This window comes from Gadus chalcogrammus, chromosome 15 (genome assembly GCF_026213295.1).
Source record: "Gadus chalcogrammus isolate NIFS_2021 chromosome 15, NIFS_Gcha_1.0, whole genome shotgun sequence".
NCBI classification, from domain to species: Eukaryota; Metazoa; Chordata; class Actinopteri; order Gadiformes; family Gadidae; genus Gadus; species Gadus chalcogrammus.
In genome coordinates, this window is record NC_079426.1 from 12,663,131 (window position 1) to 12,683,815 (window position 20,685).

A 20,685-nucleotide genomic window follows, 5' to 3' on the forward strand; every position below is an offset into this window, starting at 1 on the left:
CTTCAGGATTTATTTTTTTAAACATTCATAACATGAATACATTGCCGAGCATTGACTCAACTCAAAATTTCTGAGTTGTATCCATCTCTCTATCGAGATATAAAGTGAAAGAGAATGTTTGAAAACATATACGTATGTTTTCAAATCTGTACTGTACAAGACAGTACAGATTTTAAGGGGGATAAAATAACCATATTTGTGGATGCGAAGATTTACAATGCACCATATGTGATATTGGTGAATTAACATAGATATATCAAACCCTAAATCCTTTTGGGGGTGTAGCTTTAAATGTGTATTTAAATGAGTATTTGTGTGGTTGCTATGAAACCTGTTAACCACATATAGTCTAGTTGGCACATTGACAGCCAGCCCTTATTTCCATAAATCAGCGTTCCGTTTTTTTCGGTCCTGCCGATTTTTATCGTCCAACTGGGCCTGTTGTTTCATGTTATAACTTATGTGGCCTTCATGTATTTGAAGTGATTTTATTCACACAGGACATACATTTACTTAACTTTTTTACACCTTAAAAACTATTTTAGACATTTCTTTACACAACAGTATTGTTAAATATATGCTCCATATTATATCTCATTTGAATAAAACTTATCTTTACACTCTTAACATTTACACAAACATAGATTACTTTTTTTAGTCATGGGTCCATAAAAATAATCACAAAACGCTGCATTCAAAGTCTGGCAAAAAAATCTCATAAATACAGAGGTTTTTCTCTCTCTGTTTAAAATATTTGGGTTAATGCCAAACCGTTAAATCCTTAATGAATGTATTTTATCAAGGTCTTCTATAATATTTATGACCAATATATGATCAACAATTATAAAACATGACAGACAAGCTCACCTGTGTTAAATGGGCCGTGTAGCTTGGCCCAGGTAGTTGATCTGATCGCTAGCCAGAGGGTTCCCCCTGTATTCAGGAGACCCAACCCAATGTAAACTCAACCACCTGTATGCAAAAGGAGCTAAACCGAGGACCCAACCTATTCAAATAGCCCCCAGGGCACAGCCTGCCTTGTAGACCATACCTTGTGGTCCGGCTCAAACACAAAGGAGGCGTTGAGCAATAGGATCCTACCCGCTTCACCCATCGGGTCATACTAGAGCAGGAAAAGGTGTTAGCTTATTTACAACCTGAACGGGTATCAATTACACTGCCATGCCTGAGATGTATATGTTACACACATGATATAAACAAGGTCATTCAGAGGCTTTATTTGAGAGTTTCATGTGTTTTTGAATCTATTCATCTTTTCAATCCTTTTTAAATAAAGAATATATTTGTATCTATAATCTTATGAAATATTACTCCCTCCCATACAGACTGCCCTTAGAAGTATGCATCGATCTGGCAACACGGTAGGTTGCTGTGGATGAGTGTTGACTAAATCATTTGTCGTAGACTATAATTAGTTGACACATACTCATCCAGAACTCCCAGACACACTGACTGCTACAGCATCTGTAGCAGTCTGTACAGCCTTAATGCACTTTAATTTAGACACACTCATCCAGCCACCACACACACACCTGCCTGTGTGTTCTCTCTGTGCGCTAAACATCTGAGTAGAGGCTCCTGCCGTAGGCGTCCTTCCAGGTGATGCAGACCCGGTTGCGTTGGGCGATGTGGGTCACATCAAGCTCCGGCTTGCAGGCAAACCACTTGATCAGCATCCGGTTCACCTGCTCCTGCCTGGTCATCCCATACAGCTTCTCTACCTTCATCTCTTCGTCCTCCCTTTCACTTCGTCCTCCCCTTCCCCCTCCTCCCCCTTCGTCCTCTATCACCTGGCGGTAGCCGGTGAAGGGCGGCTGGGGGTAGGGCAGGTTCAGCACCTCCCGCTCGTTCTCTTCCTCCTGCACGCCCTCGAAGAACTGCACCACGCACTTGCGGGCGAAGTCGCGGGTGTGCAGCGCCACAGTCTCGTCAAACAGCTTCTGCTCCACATCCAGGTAGTTGCTCCAGTAGCGCGTCTGCATGGAGCTGCCTCGGTTGTCGAAGCAGGGCTTGATGAGCCGGCCCAGCGCCCCCACCATGATGAGTAACAGCAGGATGGACCAGCCGAACGCCTGGAGGGGTGGGGGGGACAGCATGCAAAAGAGTCATGTTTGAAAAGGTCTTATTGAGCTTTGGATGACTGTAGTTGAGGGAAGGGGGTGCTTTTCGCAAAGGAATCGCTCATTGAGTTGATTGTATGAAACACACAAGGAGAACAATACAAAGGTCTGGTGGTGGATTTGTTACCAATAGAGCCTACTGCCAGAAGACTATTAGGAGTTTCTGTGTCTTTTGTTTTTGCACATTAGACTTGCACTTACACTCGGTGCTAGTGTAGGTGAGTGAATGACAGAATTTCTTAGCGTGGGTGAGGGTGTGCGTGTCCAGGTATAAATCCAGCCTACCTGGGAATAGCAGCGGACGTAGCGTGACACGGCCTTACGGAATGAACTGTTCCTGAAGATGACGTCCTCCTTGCAGGGAACCTTGGCCATGAGTCTGTGCACGTCCAGACCAGTATTGTTTGGCATTCCTGAAAAGAAACCACAAAGGATTCACCCAATGGTGGAAGTATGGTGGCGATAGGGCCATTTGGTGCCATTTACACAACAATTCCAAAAATCCCGGGGGGAAAATCCCCCACACACCCCCTAGATTGCTTTGGTGAGCCAAAACAACATAGGTAGTAATTCAAACATTGGGATTACAGAGACAACATTGAGAGTAACCGAAGGGTTGACATGGGACTCGTCCACCTACCGGTAAAGGTATTCGGGTCCACGCCCATGCTAAAAGCACATATGAAGATCTTCCCGTCCATCAGGGTCACCAGGATCCAAACCATGGGGGCCAACAGGGATCTCTGGAGCATGGCGGAGAACAGAAATCTAAGGAGATACCCCGTTGATCTCTGTATTAGTGCTGGTATTCTCTTGGTCGTAGGGAATTAAAAAGGTACAGTATTTGGATTTGATTGGCATCTTAAGGAACAAACTTGACAACAATTTAATATTATATTATGTGTATGTTTAAATTAGTATACAATCCCATGTAAATAGGAATTGTGCTTTCATTTCCTTAGAATTAACCCTATATATCTACATAGGGAGCGGGTCCTCCTCCATGAAGCCTACCATGTAGCTCTACAGTAGCCCAGAAGGGACAAACGGCTCCAGAGAGGATGGGTTTTAAATTATTCTTCATAATAGCTATCTAACTTCTTAACTTCGTCAGAGACTAAACAATTGATTGAACCTCATAATTTGACACTTGATGCTACTCGATGCTGTCGTAGTCGATTAGATCATTTTGGAATACTGGCACCTTACAGATCATTACAGGCCCCCATAGCTTCTTCTGTCATTAGAAAGGGAGGGGGTATCAATTCCGCGCGGTAGAAATCTGCAACCTCAGTGCTTGATGCCACTAAATCCTGGCATCTAGCACTTTAACAAAACAGAATTATCAAAGTATCTGCAGACAAGGAACAGGATTTGAAACAGGCCTATTCAATTTGAAATAGGATTTTTATAGGTTTGCCTTCCTCGTTCCTCAATAACTCACCTTTAACAAAACAGAATTATCAAATTATCAGCAAACAAGGAACATGATTTGAAACAGGCCTATTCAATTTGAAATAGGATTTTTAAAATTACATTTAGATAATAACCAAATTATTGATGTAACTTTTATTTTGGAGGACAATTTCATTAAAAAATAGAGGAATCAAAGCAGCTTTGAAAAACATCCTACTTAACTATAGCAACAAAAAAAAGCCGCGGAAAAAAACGTCCTAGAAAAAGAAATATTCAGCAAAAGAAGAGAGGAAAACCGACTCACTTAACCACTGCAGGGTTTTTCGTCCTTTTCCCGATCGGCCTCACCCACTCGTCCATCATGATGCCGGTGTGTCGGTTCACCAGCACGCCCAAGAAGAAGAGGATGATCGGGGGCACTATCATCACGCCCATGGAGTACAGCTTGTTGTACTGCGGCAGGCAGGGGCAGTTGAAGTCGAAGGTGGTGTACAGTTTGACGCTGACCAGCGCCAGCACAATGCAGATACCGTTGGAGATGGACTCTGAGTTGGTCTGGAAATACTGGAGGACCAACTTCATGCGGTCCATAGTGGCCGACTGGTTTCTAGCATATTATGGACAAAACAAAAAAAAGCATTCGCTTGACTTTAAGTGTTTCAACTTTCGGAAATGTAATTCTTATTAAAGGAACATTGTTTTCATTTTGGCTACAAAACTAACAACATAGCAGCCGTCTTTGCAATGCAGGCCTAGAGACCACCTGGTCTACGGAAAGTTGGTTGAGGGTAGGCCTACGATGTAGAACTACAGGACAGAACCTGCTTAATATTGGAATTAAATCGTAATCAAATTACAGACCTAAACATTAAATATCTCTTCGGCACTTATATTTGAATGTATTCACGGTTACGGTTTAATAATTGCAAATGGCAAACATAATGACAATACAAAGATAAAACCTGTTTGCCTACCTGTGTGCTCAAACGCAGTGCCGGAATCAGAGCTTCCTACCACCAGCAGTAAACAAATCACAGATTATGAAAGTGACCACACCCTGGGCCCGCCCCGCCCTCACACAGGCTTCTAAGAGTGTGTGTTATGGTCTGATGCTTTGAAAACAAGTCGCCATAAGTAGTCCACAAGTGGAAGGTGAAATTCACCGACCTGGCCAAAACACGTTATATAAAATATACTATTACCGAAGGAATAGTTTAATCCTCATTAAAAGTAAGAAGATAATTCTCGCACCCATCGCACCCTGATCCTCCGTGATGACACCAACACACAAGTTTAATATTTGAGATAGGATTTATTGACATAATTTTATAAGAACAGAACGATAAAAGATCAAGTCGTATGTACCAAGTTTGCTTTGGGGCCATTAAAGTGCTTTAATTAAAATGACCGTGCTTGGCTTTGGAATGGGCAGAGAACATAGCTGAACTGGATTGACACAAACTATTACATGTGCCTTTTTTTAATATATATATATTTACACACACAACTAGGACTTTATTTTAGCAAAAATACGCGCTTGCACGTTTTGAACAGTGGTTCAGTCGCAGGAAAACAAGAAGACAAAGCTACCACAGGTCAATAGCAAGAACAGTAGTTTTTCCCGCTTATAAAAGGTCAACTTACAGTAGTTTTCGAACGTTTTCGAAAAAGGGTTTTCACTGGAAACACAAACACCAGCGTTAATGAATGTTTTATTTTTCTGCCAATGACTCCTCCTCAGGGCAAAAGGATCTCTGAGGCCTCCTTGGCCTCTATCACCCGGAACACCCCCACCTTCTCCTGCTTCACGTTCTTCCTCCCTTTGTCTGGAAGAGACGGTCAGCATGAATCTACCTGTTCCCCTCCATGTGCTTCAGGTGTGGTACCTAGATTTATAATAGCCCCACACTGGTAGCAACAACAAATGACCCGACGTTTGGCTTACAAAATATGATGGATTGAGAAGATGCATTTCATTGTCCACAAAGTAGAAAATCTCAGGTCTCATTTGAAACACTTACTAAAAACCGTAAGGATCAAAACAAGTTGGAAAAAATGCTATAGATGCCACAAAAACGTCAAGGGTTATATTTTGCTCTGTAAAAGGTTGCTGGTTCTGCGGCGGACTCACCCATCATGTTGCTACGGTCCAGCAGAACCTCCAGGTCCCGGTCACTGATCACCTCCCCCTTGGTGCTCTTCACCTCCCTGGGACAGTCAAGAGGAGGAATATATGTTGAAGACACCAACACGATGCCATGCGCGGGATTGAGGGGTGAATAACCCTAACTTTCTTGAATAATCAGCGGCATGTGGCATGAATGAATAATCAAATAGTCGTTGGTGTAACGACATTCGCAAAGGCAGCCACGGATCATCGGAAAGAAATAGCTTAAACGCACCATGCTCCATGTAGAATAAAAGTATTGCACATCTAACGTTAATTGAGTTGAACTGTATCATTCACTGCAAGTCTCTTTGGAGACAAGCTTTTGCTCGACAACATGAACAGTAAACAACGGCCCTTGAAGCTGAGCATTTCCCTGGGACGTGTCTCTTACCGCTCTGCCTCCCTGGCCATCAGCATCCCCATCAGCTCGTCCAGGTCCAGGCAGCTCTTAGCCGGGGCCAGGTCCTCCCTCCCTCCCTTGAACTTATCTGAGGCACAGGATGACCCAACATCAATTTACATGTCAAGGTTTGTAAATAGGATTATTTTAAGCAGTAGCAAATCTTTAAGGGACTCATGAAATAGAGTGAAAGTCTAAAATGTAGTAACATCCCTTAGCCACAAGTTAAACATAATTCTAATATTTAAATGGCTTTAGGAGGTAGAATCAGGGCTTACTCTTGTGGATGACCATCTGCTCCAGCTTCCTCTTGGCGGATGCTCGCTCCAGGATCTTCTGGTCGATGGTGTTGGCCGTGACCAGACGGTACACCACCACAGGCTTGGTCTGCCCGATGCGGTGGCATCGGTCCTGGGCCTGCAGGTCCGCCTGGGGGTTCTGGAGGGGAGGGGAGGGTACGTATGATGAACACACAGGAAGGGGATTTAACATAGCCCATTCAAACACATGCAATACTTAAATAAGACCCAGGTCTATCAAATATAGCTGCATTTTTTCAAACTCACTCAATCTCAAGCAGGGTGATACAGCTCTACATGCAATCTCAAACTGAGTAAAGCCTCTGTAGCCTCTGCGTGTGTGAACGACCACTCACCCAGTCGCTGTCAAAGATGATCACGGTGTCAGCAGAGGTGAGGTTGATGCCCAGGCCTCCGGCTCGCGTGCTCAGCAGGAAGAGGAAGACTTCTGGGTTTTCTGCAAACTTCGTCATCTGAGAGGGGATGGAAATTATTGAGGATTTCATCCTGAAGAATGGACGTTATTATGGATTATTTTTCAACTATAAAGTACCAACAAACCTCAGCTACTTTAGGCTGATTCTGAATTTGTTTTTTAATGCTCCGACAACCAACACGGATACCAAACTTTTCGTTGGGTCTCTACTTTCCATAATAGATAGAGCGCCCCTGTAAAGTCGTCTGGGAATCCCCGCAATGTGAACTCACGTTTTCATCACGGTCTGTGTAGGACATGTTGCCGTCAAGCCGGCTGTACTCGAAGCCCCGCAGGTAGCAGTAGTCCACCAGCAGGTCCAGGATGGACGTCATCTGGCTGAACACCAGCACCTGAGAACACAGGCCGACTCACCGTTAAGAACTGTAGTACCCCACCACCCAGGTGCTGGCGCCCACCAGAGAGGACATGGATTCGCATTGGCATCGGAATGGACTAAATGCTTTGCCGCTCTAGAATAGCTTTCTGTTTGTGTTCAAATCTAAACGAAAAGTTAAACCAGCACAAATTCAGTGTCGAAAACAGTGGGGGCCCCATCCCTTTTACCTTGTGGCCCCTCTTCTTGAGGGCAGGCAGCATTCGGTCCAGGATGAGGAACTTCCCCGAGCACTTCACCAGCTCCTCGTCGATCTGAGGAGACCAAAGGACACGAGGACTACAATCGTTATTCAGTCTTCATTGTCACTTTCTGTTCATGGTAAAAGCTGCTTAATACCGGTCTTATTGGTGGTTAACATTCCAAAGTTTGGGACGCACAAACAAATGAAAAAAATAATTAAAGAACGGTTAGAAACACTGCGGCCCCCCCTAGTGGTCACCTGGAACTGCTGCGTGGCAGGGTCTAGGGGGTACTCCACCAGGTAGGGGTGGTTGCAGCACCTCTTCAGCAGCATCAGGATATTTTGGAGCTTCAGGTTGACTTGGGTGTTCAGCAAATTCTTCACCGCCACCACAGGTCCGGCGCTGGAGGGGGAGGGGGTTGAACACGAGGCTAAATGTAAGCTATCAATGATCAAGTCATTTTAGGGCTCGACATACTTTTCTCATGTTAGGACCAACCTGCGGAGGTTGCTGTACGCAAATCTAACTAATATTTGGTGCATCAAAACAAATTAAATCAAAGAAGTGAGACGATTATCAGTTCTCCATGTATGGCGGTTCTTCAACCCTGTATTCCCCGTCTAATGAAATACAAATCGAAGAGGCAATATATGCAGGCATTCAGATATATTTTTAATAAAAATATCTGGTTTATTGTTGTCATTCCGCAATTCACAAAGAAATCATATTAAAAAAAACTGGAATACCTGCCACAAACTAACGTATATTAATAAATAGCTTGTTTAATCGGAACACAATCCCAGACAGGAATGTTTTTGACTCATAATGTGGACCTCCCATGTGCTAAATGTGTGAGGTGCATGAGTGCATGCGTGGCTGCTCCTCTGCTGACCTCTGCTCCCCGTTCTCCTTGCGGATCTTATCCAGGTATTTCTCCAGCGCTTTGGGGGTCTCTTTCTCATCTAGTTTCTCGTCGTAGTTCACCAATCTCTTGCTGCGTCGGGTGGGCCTGCCGCTGGCTGTCGGCGTTGACGGCAGGACGCTCTCTGAGAAATACTAATAGAAATCATGTTTCAATGATTTGTCAACGATGTACAATGAAGACCAGATTGAAAAGAGGGAGTCGAGAATCTGCATGGACATGCGGTGATATGAGGTATACGGATATACCAACAGGTGCACTCCAATGACCGATAAATAAATAAATCATTCCAGGTACACTGCCACTTTGACTCATCTCGTTATCGCCCATAAATCTACTGTTGAAGAGGGCATTTTATTTTTAGATTAATTCCTCCCGTGGAGCTCAAACATAAACACTAAACGCGAAGGCGGCCTGTGTACCAAACGGAACAAAACTAAAGAGGTGCGTTACCGTATTCTCCCGGCCAAGCAGCTTGCTGATGCTCTTGTCCACCACAGCCTTGTAGAAGGTCTCCTGCTTCAGGGTCAGCGGGGCGTACACGATGATCTCCTTCTTGGGAGGGACCTCCAGCGTCACGTCCGCCTTCAGCCTCCGCAGCAGGAACGGAGTGAGGATCTGTGACGCAAAACACCACAAGAGGAACGGGAGCCGGAGTCAGGAATAGGACGACTGCAGCGCGTGTTCTCAAAACCTGGGGGAGCAGCACGTGATCGTTTGTAACAGTGGCTTGCTCTTGAGTTTGTGTCACAAGCCAAAATAGGTTATCTGAGTGCCGTCAGGCCACGACCCCACCTCCAACTGGGCCGGGTCGCAACCAAAAAATGGTTTGCGCCCAGTTGGAGGTTGGGTCGTGGCCCGACGACGCTCAAGTGTGCGGTTGGGTCCCTTGGGAACACTGAAATGTTCTTTTAGGGCCAGGGATGATCTTCAGGATGGTCATATGTTGTGCGTACCTGGTGCAGCATGTGGAGGACCGTCTCCTCTTGCTCATTGGCCACCACAACCCCGTCACTTCTTATGGTGTCGATGTCAAACCACGACTCAAAGCTAGAGGAGAGGAGGAGGAGAAGGAGGACGAGGACGACGGTGAACCGTGGCATAGTGGTAAAGGGTATTCAACTCTGACCTCTGCAACGGATACGCAGGTAAACGAATATTCTTCAGGCAAACCAGAGTATTCTCTCTCTCATCTTTGTCGAGCTTCTTTCCACATTAACCACTGATATCTTATTTCCAATTTGGATGTTGGATGTTACATGCACAGAAATCCTTTGATATTATTTAATGTATTTATTGTTGTAAAAATTTGCCAAGCATTCTAGGGCTGTAAGAATCTATACCCAATAGGCCGTTAATTGTTGAGTGAAAGATTGTGTTGTGTTGTCATTCTAAGAATGAAGTTAAGAGTAAGATTTATGATGATTTTATGCTAAATGTATTATTATTATTAAGACTCCAAAGTCCTACTTTGAAATCCCCAGTGAGCTCTCAGCACTTAGTAAATACAGGGCACTATGGAAACTGTTACAAATCAAGCCCATCATATTGGCACAGTAATACAACCAAAAAACCCTCCCCCTTCACACCACCGACGCCACCAACATTTCGCTCATACCTCTTGAGGTCATCGAAGACCTCTGGCAGCAGGAAGTTGAGCAGGGACCAGAGCTCTGACAGGTTGTTCTGCAGCGGCGTGCCCGTCAGCAGCAGCTTGTTGTCGGTGGGCAGCAGCTTCAGCTCCTGCACCAGCCGGCAGTTGAGGTTCTTGATCCTGTGGCCCTCGTCCACGATGAGGTATTTCCACTGGAACCTCTGCAGGAGTGGGAGGAGGGACGAGAATGTTGTGTTACCGAGAGGAGCTCCTGGAAAACATATTAGTGTAGCCTTTGCTAATTTCTCAGACGAAAGATGATAAGGTTCAGTTTTCATCCAAACTAGATCACAGTGAATTCAGATTTAGGTAACAAAGGAGGACGTAGGGTTTAGGGTGGCCTGCTTAAGTTAGATTGCAGACTGCGAATGGAACAGCCCATTTATACAATATTTTGCCCCCAATACAATATGGGCAAAAGAGACAAATGCACAAAAACAGTGGCATAGGGTTAGGGTGTTACGATTTCTAGCCAAACTGTATACCGAGGTTCAACGACCAATGCTGCTCTGTGCATGTGTTTACCTGTAGGACCTTCCTGTCAAACATGGCGATCTCAAAGGAGGTGATGACCACGGGGCACATGTTGTGGGGCCCCTGGGGTTTCTGGATCACCCTCAGCAGACCGGGCCTCTCCTTTGCGGGCCCGTGGTACAGCTGGACCGGCACCTAGTACCACACAAACATAACATCTGATATTTGGCAAAGACCCGGATCAACTCATACTTCAGGAAACACACACACTAACTAAAGTATTGCTATTTTCATAGAATAGCGAATTAATAATCGATCATATCTAAAATAGTTATATTTTATAACTATCTCATAACCATTTTTAAGTCTCTCATTTCAGATAGCCAGGTGTCAAGTTGTCCATCCACCAAAGGCAACCAAACTGAAAAACAACCACGCGGTCCCGTTTCACGTTGACGAACAACTATCAACACATGAGTGAGCTAGGTACCGTGGGCGTGAAGCGCTTGAACTCTCGGATCCAGTTGGGCAGTGTGGAGAGTGGGGCCACCACCAGGAAAGGGCCAAGCACGCCGCGCTCCACCATCATGGCCACGTGGGCGATGCACTGGATGGTCTTCCCTAAGCCCATCTCGTCTGCCAGGATGCCGTTGATACCGTTCTCCCACAGCATCTACAGAGAGAGACCAGACACATTTAATACCCTATGGGAAGGGATGGATGACTACTGTTTTGGAATAGGTGCTCCTATTGCGGGCAATCAATCACATGGACTCTAGACTCAAATAATAACAGAACTAGCACTTCAAAAGAAAGCATAACTCAAACCATGTTTGAGGAAGATTCCACAGAAACTAATCCGGAACCACAAACTCAGCAATTGGGACGTTGTCTAAAGAACTTAAAAATAGCGTTGCAACCGTAACCTCAGCCTTTTAGACGCCATATTTAAAACTTCAAAAAAAGAACTACAACGCCACGATAAAAAAATAAAACACCAAAATCCTTAACCCAAGGAAGCGTCCTCTCACCCGCAGCCATTCGATTCCCTCTATCTGGTACCAGCGCATCGCCCCGCCGGTGAAGAGGCGGGGCTGCTGGGCCGGCACCGGCTTCCCTTCAAACGTCCTCTTCGGGTCCAGCTGGTGCTTGGCGCTGTCCTGCATCGCCTCCGACAGACGGCTCTTGATGTCCGTGTTGGAGTCGCTCATCTTCTCCAGGTCCTCCTCCTCCATGTTCTTCTTCCGTTTTGAAGAAGACGCTGTCTGCACCTGGAGAGACAAAAGAGAAGGGTTCGAGGCATGTTACTGGTGTCCCACCTGTGGGACTCTTTGTTCAATAAGGGGCTTGCAGCAGGGGGGGGCCGACGTGGGTCAGAGTGAAAAAGGTAGGGGACTGTATAAAAAAATATCTAAAATTGGGCTACATATTTCCATAAATGTTATCCAAGTTTTGGTAATCATTGGGACAGAAAAAACCTGTTGATTAACAGCAAACACAATAAAAAATGAGTTAAACATCAGTGTACATCAAATGGTCCTACCTCTTCTTCTAGTTTTATTTTCTTCGACTTTGACATAATTTCCTGAAAGAGAACAAAAAATAAGACTTAAAATTCAAAAACACAGGAGCTGCTGGCGCACTAGGTTAGCGTAGCTTCAGAAGAGCGTACCTCTTTGGACATGACATCAGCTATTTTGTAGTCATCTTTCTTGCGCTTCCTTGAGGTTGCTTGAAAAAAATATTGATTTAATAAAATAAATTACGGTAGTCGCATGGCGCAATACAGATCAATAGAGTATTTATATGAAAATGAATTCAGAATATAGGATTAACAACGGTGTTGAAAGTTGCTACTTTAGGTATAGATACCTTTTTCAATGGCAGGTTCATCCTTTTTCATCACCTATCGAGGTAGGGAAGATGCAGATTTCAAGGTATGTAATAAAGTTATAAACTGAAGAAAACATCACATTAATTAACCTTTTTATAATAATGTTATTTTACCTTCTTAGACTTTTTTTGTTGCTTTTCTTTCTTGGCCTTCTCCTGAAAACAAACAAAAAGAAAAAACGACTGGTTATGCCTTCTCCCTGATAAAACGGTGGCACTGTTGAGAGCAAATATCGAAATCACAGATTCCTCCCATGAACATGTATCTTATCATATTTGCATATGCTTATCTTCTTTTACAACAGTTCCTTCAATAAGATATATCCAATAAACACTTGAAGACCCTCACAAGAAGAACACTTACCTCTTGTTGCTGCTGCTCCATTTTAGTCAGCAGGAACTTGGAGTAGATGTTGCTCTTCTCAAGCAGATGCTGGAGTCTCTTGAAGCGCATATCGTGGGAGTCCCGTACAATGGACTCACGGGCCTTCCGTGGACGTAGGTTCATCACAAAAGTTTATAAAATAAATTCACTTAGCATCATGATTCAAGGAAGTAATCTCCACCATCACAGAATGGCAGGTAATATCTGAACGAATGCAGGAACCAACGTCATTGACGTCGTTTGAAAATCAACAACAACCATATCATAGGAACTAACCTTTTCAATCATCTCCTTGTCCATTTCTTCGGATTTTTCTGTCAACTTCTTCTCCTCTTCCTCCATTTCTTTTGTGATCATACCACCAGAGGAATCATTCTCCGTCTTTACCCCTTCAACTTTTGAGAAAAGAAACACGAAATTGCCCATTGTGGACGCGTAACTCTAATGCGTTATGTAAAACCCAATAACTTAAAAAGGTGTTTAAATAAAGTGCTAATCTGTTTCAGAACAGAAATAAATAGTTAAAAAAGATTGCTTCCCTGAAAACATAACCAAATTGGTTGACTAGTAAAGTATGTTGGCATGAGAGCCGAGGCCACGCTGTCTTCAGCTGAATCAATGATCAAAGAGTAAAAAAGTTAACTGACCAGGTGGAGACGGCTGGGTCTCCGTGGCGGTTCCAAGGGGCACCTCCGACTCGTCGGGTTTAGGACACTGCGGGGACACACTCCGAGCTCCTTCATTTGAACTGCAGAAGTTAACATAAAGAAAAGGGGGTCAGGTCTTTGAGAAAAGTGTGCTGCCTTTTTAGGCACCGCACCACGTTTTTACAGCATGTTAAGACTAGCCGGGTTGCATGCAAAATACTGACCATGTCACATCTGCCATTTGTCAATCAGAAGAAGCAGACCGCTAGAAAAGTCCAATTAAAGTTTTGTCTTTTGACTGATAGTTCTTCCAATTTAAACAGGACCAAAGACCGAAAATAAGCCCCTTGACAAAGGAATCAGCAAAGAATGGTTATTGCGCACCGGGTGAAAACGAGTTTAAAAAAGGAGGCTTCACAGTGTACGACAAGTACAAATATTTATTTTCTAGTAGTATTTTCTAAAAGCGAATTATAAAAAGCCAACAAGTAAAATACAGCAGCAGTTCTCCCTCTCCTAGCCAGCAGTCGAGTGGGAGGGTCAAGCTGGGTTTCGCGCGCAGAAAGTAGAAACCAAATAACATTGGTAGGGGTGTTTTACAATTGCAATTTCAAATAACGTAGTTATTTTTGATTAACCACCAACTGCTTCATAAAAAATAAGCTTTACTATCGTAGAATATATTGTGGAACGGGAAAACCATGATTAAATTGGTCAAAAAACAAAAAAAGGTTTAAATAATAAATGACATTGACCCGCGAGTAATAGTTACGTTGTAACATTCTCAATATTTCCCGCGAACGTTTTACAATACCCAAATATATGAAGGGGTGGTCGTGCTAGATCAACAAAGCTATATCTGTATCGTCTTTTATGTTGTCAAATACGTTAGATTAATGGACTATTATAGCTTGCAGGAATAACTTTTTTGTTTGGGTTGCACTATCGTGGCCTAACGTGGCCATGCATTAAAGGGCCTGTTTTATTGTGTATGCTGTACACCACAAGGTGGAACTATTGAGCAACGGCAGCCGCGGCTATAGTTATTCACTCTGGCTATTAGGTATGCAGAACGAGCCCCTATCTCTTTTTTGCTTGACCACTTTTGAATGCTGTCTAACCAATCAGTGCAGAGAAATACCAGACTCAAGTAACGCATTCGAGTGCTCCATGTTTCGCCGTAATAAAGCTGTGTTGTCTTTACTAGTTTCACTACAATGTAATGACCACCACTAGCTAGTGGAAAATACATTAGTGTCTAGTACAGTGATATATTTGTATATGTTAGGCTATATAGCCTATATTGAGATGGCAGCGTGCGAAATACCCGTCAATATTCGGGGATGTCCTCATCCCCAGATTGTTCTCGATATGCAGTAGCCAGCTAGGCCATACCATTACAATATTTCATGGATGCAAGCAAGCCAAGACAATCAATCTATATATATAGCCTACATGACAACACACACACGCACACACTTTAAACACACAGGTAAACCAACACTGACATAGGAGCCTGCATTGGCTAAAGTTGTTGGGATGCATTTTATTTTATAACAGGGTGAGGCACACAACGACAATAATTGGCACCATTCTTGCGCACTCAGAAGAACATGAACTGAATAAATGCCAGGTATATAGGCTAGCATATCGGAGACGGGCACACAATCAGTGCACTTGCAAATGAGAGCCTGCAGTAGGCCTATGACCGATCTTGTGACATTATTTAACCATCCATCTACAGCTAATACGATCAGACAGATACATCATTGATCACATATAAGCCCAGAACAAGCTGCCCTATCTAATATATATTGTTTCGGTTTGGGATCAGGGTCAAGGGTAGTCCAGTTCCAGTCACTAGTGTAGACAATTGTGAGAGTGATTGAGTTGGCTCTGAACTTACAGCACTGTTAACAAATAACTGATGACAACTGGTAATGTTGAATCACGTTGAGTCAGATCATTTAAATCTCGACATATATATTTATTTTATTTTTCCTTTTCTGTCTGTCTGCCTGTCTGCCTGTCTGTCTGAATACCAGCCTTTCTTTCTTTCAACTTGCCTTTCTGTATCTGTCTGTCAAACTTTAAGTCTGCCCACCTGCCTTTATTTCTCTCTATCATCCTGTCTATGTGTCTAATTATCTGTCTGTCTGTCTGTCTGTCTGTCTGTCTGTCTGTCTGTCTGTCTGTCTGTCTGTCTGTCTGTCTGTCTGTCTGTCTGCCTCATGTGTCTCTCCCACCCACTCTACCTCCCACACCACTAAACCGTCACAAATACAGTCGTTTTGTTTCAGCAAACGAACCAAGACAGTGGCCATATTGTTTCTCATGGGGAAATCTCCTGAAAACACCAGCTAACAATGTAGCTACGGACAGTCTCCCAGCAGCTTTGTGAGCAGCGCTAGGATAGCTATCTGTAGCCACATTGTCAGCAGCCCGCTTTGTGCAACAAAGGCCAACTGTAACCACCTTGCGTTGACTTTTCTTTTTCTTTATGCACATGCACACACACGCATGCGCACTCAGGCCAAAATCAAAGCCTGCCTCGTGTTAAAAGTTCTGCTCTTTCAGCAAAAGGCTGTTTTGGCTTTGAAGACTCATGCCCAGGGCGAGAGTCTAGGAGTAGTTGTCCGTAATATATGTTGTGTGTGTCTGTGTGTGTGTGTGTGTGTGTGTGTGTGTGTGTGTGTGTGTGTGTGTGTGTGTGTGTGTGTGTGTGTGTGTGTGTGTGTGTGTGTGTGCGTGTGTGTGTGTGTGTGTGTGTGTGTCTGAGCGTATGTCTGATTGTGTGTGTTAATGTGTACATATGTTGGTCTGAATGAGTGTGTGTGTGTGTGTGTGTGTGTGTGTGTGTGTGTGTGTGTGTGTGTGTGTGTGTGTGTTTGTTCTGAACACATTGCCTGTGTTATCCCTTTATGTACCATCTGTGCCACTGCACAGCTACTCTTATACAAGCCAGTTCAGCTTCCAGCTGCAGAGAAGACATATAGTTATTAAACACTGCAGCCTCTAACACTAAGCACATCTTATTCTAGTTAGTAAATTCAATCACATCAACTTTAATCTGGCACACTTGCTTTTCCTTTGACATGCATGTGTGCACATACACACACACACACACACACACACACACACACACACACACATTGACGTCTGTCTAGTCAGAACATATTTTATGAGTGAATCCAGTTTATACTAGACCACACATAAACAACTATAGATGTTCACAAGTCTTATGTGGGACTTGTGGGTATGTATGTGGGTAAAAGCATGTGTTTGGGTACCTGTGCATGTATGCGTGTGTGTGTCTGGGTGTCTGTGTTTTTGTGTGACGGTTTAGTATGGTCAGGATCTTACCTGCTCTTCTATCTGCCCGTCGAAAGAAAAGTTTAAATGGAAAAACAGAAGTGTGCTTTTGAAAAAGTAATAAAATATAACGCTCATTAAAAGAGCTTAACAACTGATGACGTGCGTTTATGAGGGTTGTTTATCCAGTTAAAATCCACACAAATATATATTCCATTTATAAGGAGTTTTTAACAACATTTGATGCACAAACATTTAACATACCATAGGGACCAATAGTATAACAATGAATTTACTACCATTACCATTTATGGCAGTGAAGTGAAGGAGCTTAGGGTGTAATTGTTTCTGTTGCTAAATTATCAACATAAATTATTCTACTGGAATGTGTTTCTGCGTTCTTCGGTCGTCCTTGGAACTGAGATAGCACATCTCAAGGTCTTCTTCAAAACATTTTTTTTCTGAGGCATCATAATCCATATTTGGCACAGTTGATTTTCAAATATGTATTACAATTTTCATTTTAAATGTATTTTAATAAAACCACCATTGTGTGGTATTAGTCAACCAATATGTTTCATGAATTTGCTCCTAATTTTGGATAAAAATAATCCCTGTGTATTTACTCTGACTTTCTTCACTATGAATTTGTTATTAGTAATGAATAATACTACGGTATGTCCACCCTGAGTAGTAACTTGTTGGTGTTGGACATCTTGCTCGAGGTTGACTAGGATATGAACATTGTGGATCACAAAAAATTCTGAAAAAAATTAACTGTATACACTGGTCTTAACACAAATACGAGGAAACCATGTATTAAGCCCTCTTTCCTCTGTCTCAGTCGTCACTTTGCGCAGTCACACACAAGCATTCTATCCGATGTTTTCCTTTCGTCATGTGACACGGCAGGCCAAAAAGTGTTCAAGAGGATGAATAGTCCCAAGAAAAAACAGCAAAGTAAATTGAAATAAAATGTAGGTTTCATTTTTGCCAGCCCAGTACAAAAGTTTAGGCAAACATTCATTCCAAACGTAAACTTTAAATTGTTTTTGGATTCAGATTGAAATGACAATATAAAATAAAATTCTGTTAGTCAAGAAAAACTTGATAATCAAATTCCGTGGAAGAAGAATAAGAAAAAACAATCACCCTTTTGCTTAATCAATAAATCAATCAATCAATTACTTTGACCCCCCTTAACAAGAAGCTACTTGTCCTGGAACTGGACACATCAAGGGGCTGTCTGCGCTCCCTCCTCCAGGCTAGCTTGGCTCCTCACCTGCCCTCTGATCTGGGTATAAGTACATAAGTATAGCTGTCTTCCCAGGCCAAAAAGAGCTCAAATGACAGAGCCAAGGGTTGGTGTTATCGTACCGAGGTAAGCAGAGGTGTCGGTACATGCTACCTCATAATGATGGGGGGGGGGAAAGCTACAGATCAGCTTTGAAAAAGTCAGTTGAATCACTTGAAACATACTGCGGTTGATTGCTATTGACGACAACAGTTCCCAACTGTTTAGTAGGGAGAGGAAAGAGTGCAAAGCTTTAACTTTTAATAAGGTGTGTACACACTAAGTATGACAAAAATACAATTAAAAATGTTTTGCTAACTGCTTAAGTTAAAACCGTAACAGCAGACATTTTCATCGTGAGGACACAGGTTTAAATAGAACATTCAACATCATTGAGAAGGTATAATATGACAATGTTTATCAGGACACAGGTTGGAATAACTGGCTGAGATACAGTCATGTGGACCTGACCCGTGCTGCAACACAGCTTGAAAAAGGTATTACCCAGGACTCCTGTCTCCAGGCAAATCAATAAAACTAGTGTTGGTAACAAGCTCTGGAAGATCTCCAGCCTTGATTAATATCTGAACAGCAAATCATAGACTCCTGACCAACAATGGAAGTAAATCGTTCGTCTTGTCTTGTGACAGTTCCATTATAACCCTGTTATTGTGAACCGCGTCTCGGATCAGATTCCATCTGCAAGGCGTATCTAACCAAACACCTCTCTCCTACTCCAGATGTTCTCAGATCCACAACTCGAAGGAGAATAGAGTGGATCTTCTCCACAGCATGTTTACACATGCAAGGGGGCTGACTCAGCAGGGAGGAGGATTCCTGAAGTCGACCTGCACGTGTGTCTGGTTGAGTTCAGCAACCATACTCTTGCATCTGTTACGGTCATGGTTGTTCCTTCCATGGTTGTAGGCTATGAGGGATCCAGAGGATGAAACTGCCTAACTAATTACATATGTAAACCATGGTGCAATGTATTAAAAACAAAGATACAAACAAAGAGACTAAATGAAATTAAAAGCTACATATGGAGGCAGAACATATACATAAAATATTCAGGAATTAAGGTGAAATATAATGACACTAGAATGAAGCTAGTAAGCTTTTGAACAGATTTGTTTGTCTCCAAATTCTAAATTGCCTCTAAATGGCTCTACTCCAACAACCTCTGTGCCCTTGAGCAATACACTGAACTTTTACCTGCCCTAGGAGTCTCTGTGATACACATCCATGCTAAATTGTGTGTTTATACTGGGGGAAACTAAGTGGAACATAATGATAAACAATGAACGAAAACCTTACCAAGGGGAGTAATAGAGTTATTGGTCCAGGAATGCCGTAATGCTATAAGATAATTTGTCCGACATTATCAAAGACACGATAACGAGGTTAAGAAATTCTTATGTGAGAAGTATGTGGGGAGTAACCTCTAAGCAATTTTTTCGCCTGAAAAAATAAATAATAATTAGCCGAGCCATTTCTTATCGTATTCCTATACAGGTTATTTCCGCAGAAATGAGGGCAGCCAAATGTTAAATCAAGGCCACAGGTTTGGGTTCACCCCGATGATGAGGCTCGATCAAAACACAAAAAGAGAGTTTATGTCAGATGGGAGTTAAGGAGCTATACTTCAGGCAACCAGAGAGTTTATGTGAATGTGACTGGAAAGTCATATTCACACAAACCCTCTGGTATGAAAACTATGTTGACAAAGGGAAGGCAAATACACATACCGCACGAGACAAGACTTCGTGGAGCAGCTAAAAGTTCACACTTTTTAGCTGTTACCTTCCACAACTAACAGAAAACATATGCTATATTTCTATATAAGTCACATTCATCGCTACATTTACTATAAACAAATATTGGTGTTCCTTGATGCCAAACTCTTAAGGCTACAGGGAGATACATTGTGGATCACAGTTAGGTATGTTATATAATGATTGAATATAATTTAGCAGATGAGTGTTCCTATTATGAGTGACTCACAGTTCATATAGTTATATTTAGATAAGTGTAATTAATGTGCAGGTAGGAGTTAGGACCTCTTGCTCAAGGATGCCTACAGCTTGTCTCGAAACAAGAACCGTATTGCATTTTGTACTGTTTCTGTCTTAGTGAATAGAAAGATATTCAAAACGATGGGTTTGAACCTACTAAAGTGAGTCACAATAATACAATAGTAATGTGATTAACAGTTGAAGTGAGTCATTGTACCATTCCTAACTGTGACTCTTTGTTGGATATTTCATCATCATCTGTGCCTACTGTTTTTCTTTTTGAAATGCATCCGCCGTATCAAAACAACACATTCTGTCACCATGGTCCAAGGAGAGTTCATACACCTGATACTGTATGTTATGCCTTAGCAAATCCACACATACACACCGTATCATCGCAGGAGGCCCAAATTAAGCTCGGTTTATCAAAAACAGACCATATGTCTTACCATATGACACACTGTAAATTGAGTTAGTGGAGGGGAGGTCATCAAACAACCCTCCCAAACCCCAAAGCCTCCTACTCCCACTTCCGTCTCGTCCTCCAACCTGCTACTTTCCCAAAGCCTCCTCGCGCCCTTACCTCCTTCCACCTCCTTTAAGCTC

General features: G+C 42.9%; 2 protein-coding genes across 2 annotated transcripts; both read right to left on the reverse strand.

Moving 5' to 3' along the window:
- Nucleotide 1: 1 nt before the first annotated feature.
- On the reverse strand, nt 2-4,608 carry LOC130404728 (calcium homeostasis modulator protein 3-like). Its single transcript, XM_056609608.1, has 5 exons — nt 4,532-4,608; nt 3,862-4,164; nt 2,782-2,909; nt 2,427-2,554; nt 2-2,093 (listed from the first exon to the last, which is right to left on the reverse strand). Exons 2-5 carry the CDS (start codon nt 4,146-4,148, stop codon nt 1,578-1,580), a joined length of 1,059 nt encoding a protein of 352 aa, XP_056465583.1. The 5' UTR covers nt 4,149-4,164; nt 4,532-4,608; the 3' UTR covers nt 2-1,577.
- A 244-nt stretch (nt 4,609-4,852) lies between these two features.
- LOC130405049 (lymphoid-specific helicase-like) lies at nt 4,853-13,992 on the reverse strand. Its single transcript, XM_056610002.1, has 23 exons — nt 13,683-13,992; nt 13,459-13,559; nt 13,088-13,206; nt 12,791-12,913; nt 12,541-12,582; nt 12,406-12,439; nt 12,206-12,264; nt 12,077-12,118; nt 11,565-11,804; nt 11,024-11,206; nt 10,585-10,728; nt 10,024-10,220; nt 9,362-9,455; nt 8,859-9,023; nt 8,376-8,539; nt 7,741-7,885; nt 7,469-7,552; nt 7,135-7,254; nt 6,783-6,899; nt 6,406-6,565; nt 6,119-6,215; nt 5,689-5,765; nt 4,853-5,383 (listed from the first exon to the last, which is right to left on the reverse strand). Exons 1-23 carry the CDS (start codon nt 13,697-13,699, stop codon nt 5,295-5,297), a joined length of 2,613 nt encoding a protein of 870 aa, XP_056465977.1. The 5' UTR covers nt 13,700-13,992; the 3' UTR covers nt 4,853-5,294.
- Nucleotides 13,993-20,685: the final 6,693 nt, after the last annotated feature.

Excerpts from the sequence above, each read along its gene's own strand:
- LOC130404728 (XM_056609608.1), bottom strand. The coding sequence starts at position 4,148 with ATGGACCGCATGAAGTTGGTCCTCCAGTATTTCCAGACCAACTCAGAG. Across the intron at positions 2,910-3,861 it reads AAAAACCCTGCAGTGGTTAA|ATTTCTGTTCTCCGCCATGC; the intron begins GTGAGTCGGTTT and ends GTATCTCCTTAG. Across the intron at positions 2,555-2,781 it reads GGACCCGAATACCTTTACCG|GAATGCCAAACAATACTGGT; the intron begins GTAGGTGGACGA and ends GTTTCTTTTCAG.
- LOC130405049 (XM_056610002.1), bottom strand. Across the intron at positions 12,265-12,405 it reads TGAACCTGCCATTGAAAAAG|CAACCTCAAGGAAGCGCAAG; the intron begins GTATCTATACCT and ends ATTTTTTTCAAG. Across the intron at positions 5,384-5,688 it reads GGACCGTAGCAACATGATGG|ACAAAGGGAGGAAGAACGTG; the intron begins GTGAGTCCGCCG and ends CGTCTCTTCCAG.